We start from the raw sequence: 2,343 nt of genomic DNA on the forward strand, positions 1-2,343 counted from the left end.
TATACTGCCCGCTTGGCTCTGGGGCCTCTCTGCGTCCCTGGGCTGGCCGGGCTTTTCCCTCCCAGGACCTCGCCTCTTCCTGGAGCGCGCTTGGGGTGGGAGGGCTCCCGCCGGGACCTCAGCGGTTCTGCACCTTCAGCCCTTGGCTCTTCAGGGGCCAGTTCTGCAGAAGCAGCCCTCTCCTTCCCGTTCTCCCAGCACGTGGCCCCTTTGGACAGTTCTTTGGATCCATCTTTCCTTCTCTTCTGTGAAAAGCAGTGCAGAATGGGAAGGTATCCAGTTAGTAGCACTTCTCATGCTCTCTCCCTCATCCTCACTCCCCCTTCCCAGAGCATGCCATGACTCTGCTCCAGAACCTGGAGGCTACATGACATATGGAAACAGGGGTACGACGACACCCTCTTGCCTAAGCAGAAGCAGTGGGCTCACTGCCCTCACGCAGCAGGATGCGCCCACATTGCTCCCTGGGCAGCTCAAGAGTAGGGAGTGAAACCCTCATCCAAGCTTGCCCAGGCTCCATAATCTCCCTCAAAAGGCAGATCCTTCCCTCCTTACCAGAAGAGAAGTCCAGGTATGGAGTGGGATCTTCTTCTGAAGCACAAGATGTAGGAAGTTGCCCTTCTTGCACTGGATCTTGCTGCAGGAGCCCTCAATCTCCTCGTAGAACTGACAGCTCCACTGGCGCCCGTCTGCAAGCAGAGTGGGACTGGCACCTCAGGCAGCACTCCAGGCAGTTGTCACCTAACCCACAGCCCCCTTTCACCTGCCCCAAGGATCAAGAGAGCTCTCATCCAGAGCCAAGGAGGCTGCAGGCAGGCTGCCACCATACCCCAGGAGCCTTCAAGGCTTCAGCCAGCTTTCCTGGATTTGCTTTGTACATCTGGCTGGCCTCCTTCCCAGAAAGAAGGCCCCGGGTCTCCCTGCCCTCAGGGGCACAGTCACTTTTCCAAGGGATACCCAGGGCTGACTCAGTCATCCCAGCCAGCAAGGAACAGAGACGCAACTGGTGCAGCAGTGGGCACTTCTTCATTTGGTGCAGAGACCAGCTCCTGCCCTCCCCAGCTCTACACTCCCGATTCTTCTACACTTCTCTCATATCGGCCCTGCCTGCTGGCTGAACGTGTGCCATCTGACAGCAGGGCATTGCCTCTGAAGGAAAGGTTTTATGCCCGTCTGGATCAGCTCCATGTCTAGCCCAAAGCTGTGCCAAGCCTTGCTGGAGAAATGCCTGCACTAGCTGCTCTGTTCCCCATACCTGGTAGATTGACCACACAGTCCGTGTCAGTAAAAGCAGCCTTCACATCTTCCACCTTCAGAGCTCCACTACCCAAGTTCAGTTTGACGATGATCTCGTCAGCGTTCTGCTTCCAGTCCAGCAGCAGCTCTAGGAAGAGGAAGGGAAGAGTCACCCACTCGCTGGGGCATGAGTCTGCAGCACCCCCTCCTTGGCTGGGGGGTGCCAGCCAGAGTGCATGCTCAATTCAAGGAGGTCAACACGGGGGACACAGATCGTGCCAATTAAACAGGGTGCTCGCAACCCGCTCTCATCAGACAGGCCACAAACATGGGCACGTGTTGCCTAAGGGTAGGTGAACCCCCCGGTGGGAACCAGACAGATCAGAAAGGCAGCACTGCTCTCGGCAACATCACGTGCAGCAGCGGCAGCTGGGAAGAAGGGGTGGCTCCTGCCAACTACAAAGCAATTGCTGCTTTCCCAGAGAATGGGGAAGCCACAGAATTACTCGGGGGGGATCCAAGCAGACTCTGACCACAGTCAGAGATTGCCACTTCCCCTTCACATATGCAAATCAAGCGGACCAGCTGCAATCACCAAAGCCCTGTACTTCTGCCAGGTGAGCACAGTAACATGCCTGAAACAAGGGCAGGCTCACCAGCCGGGCAAAAGCGCTGCGCCTGGGGAAGAAACAATGCAGCAGCATCACTCCGCTGCAGGCAGCACCTCCATCGGGTGCCTGCCAGGCTCCAGGTCAGGCCCTGTGCTCTCCTCAAGTCTTCAAGGCACAAAGGTCATTTCAAGCACCTGAATTTCAGTCACGTCTGTTCCACCCTCTGTGGCACTAGAATGTCCTGCTCTGGCCTCAGAACAGGTCTGGACTGAGGCAGAAGCCAGTCAACAGCACACACTAGGTGACATGGTTCAGGGTCTGCCAAGTCCCACTCCCTGCTCAGAAAAGAGCCGTCCCTCTTCCTCGCAGAAGGCCCTTCCCATCTCTGTGCACCCTTCGCCCCCAAGAAGGCCACATCCTGGTCAGATAAACGCCGGGGCGAGGCAGCGCTCGGGTTAGTTCCGCTCGGTGCTGGAGCCCGGGGCAAGGACAAGGC

At 57.5% G+C, this 2,343-nt stretch overlaps 1 protein-coding gene across 1 annotated transcript in view; it reads right to left on the minus strand.

The window, feature by feature from the left end:
* USP19 (ubiquitin specific peptidase 19) overlaps positions 1-1,384 on the minus strand; it is a gene marked incomplete at both ends in the record, with an annotated part of 9,732 nt that extends 8,348 nt beyond the window's left edge. Inside the window, 3 exon segments of the mRNA XM_009875704.1 lie at positions 6-245; positions 556-689; positions 1,256-1,384. Coding sequence (XP_009874006.1) covers positions 6-245; positions 556-689; positions 1,256-1,384 — 503 coding nt within the window.
* Between the last annotated feature and the right edge of the window lie 959 nt (positions 1,385-2,343).

Source organism: Apaloderma vittatum, unplaced genomic scaffold (assembly GCF_000703405.1).
Source record: "Apaloderma vittatum isolate BGI_N311 unplaced genomic scaffold, ASM70340v1 scaffold31228, whole genome shotgun sequence".
NCBI lineage: Eukaryota > Metazoa > Chordata > Aves > Trogoniformes > Trogonidae > Apaloderma > Apaloderma vittatum.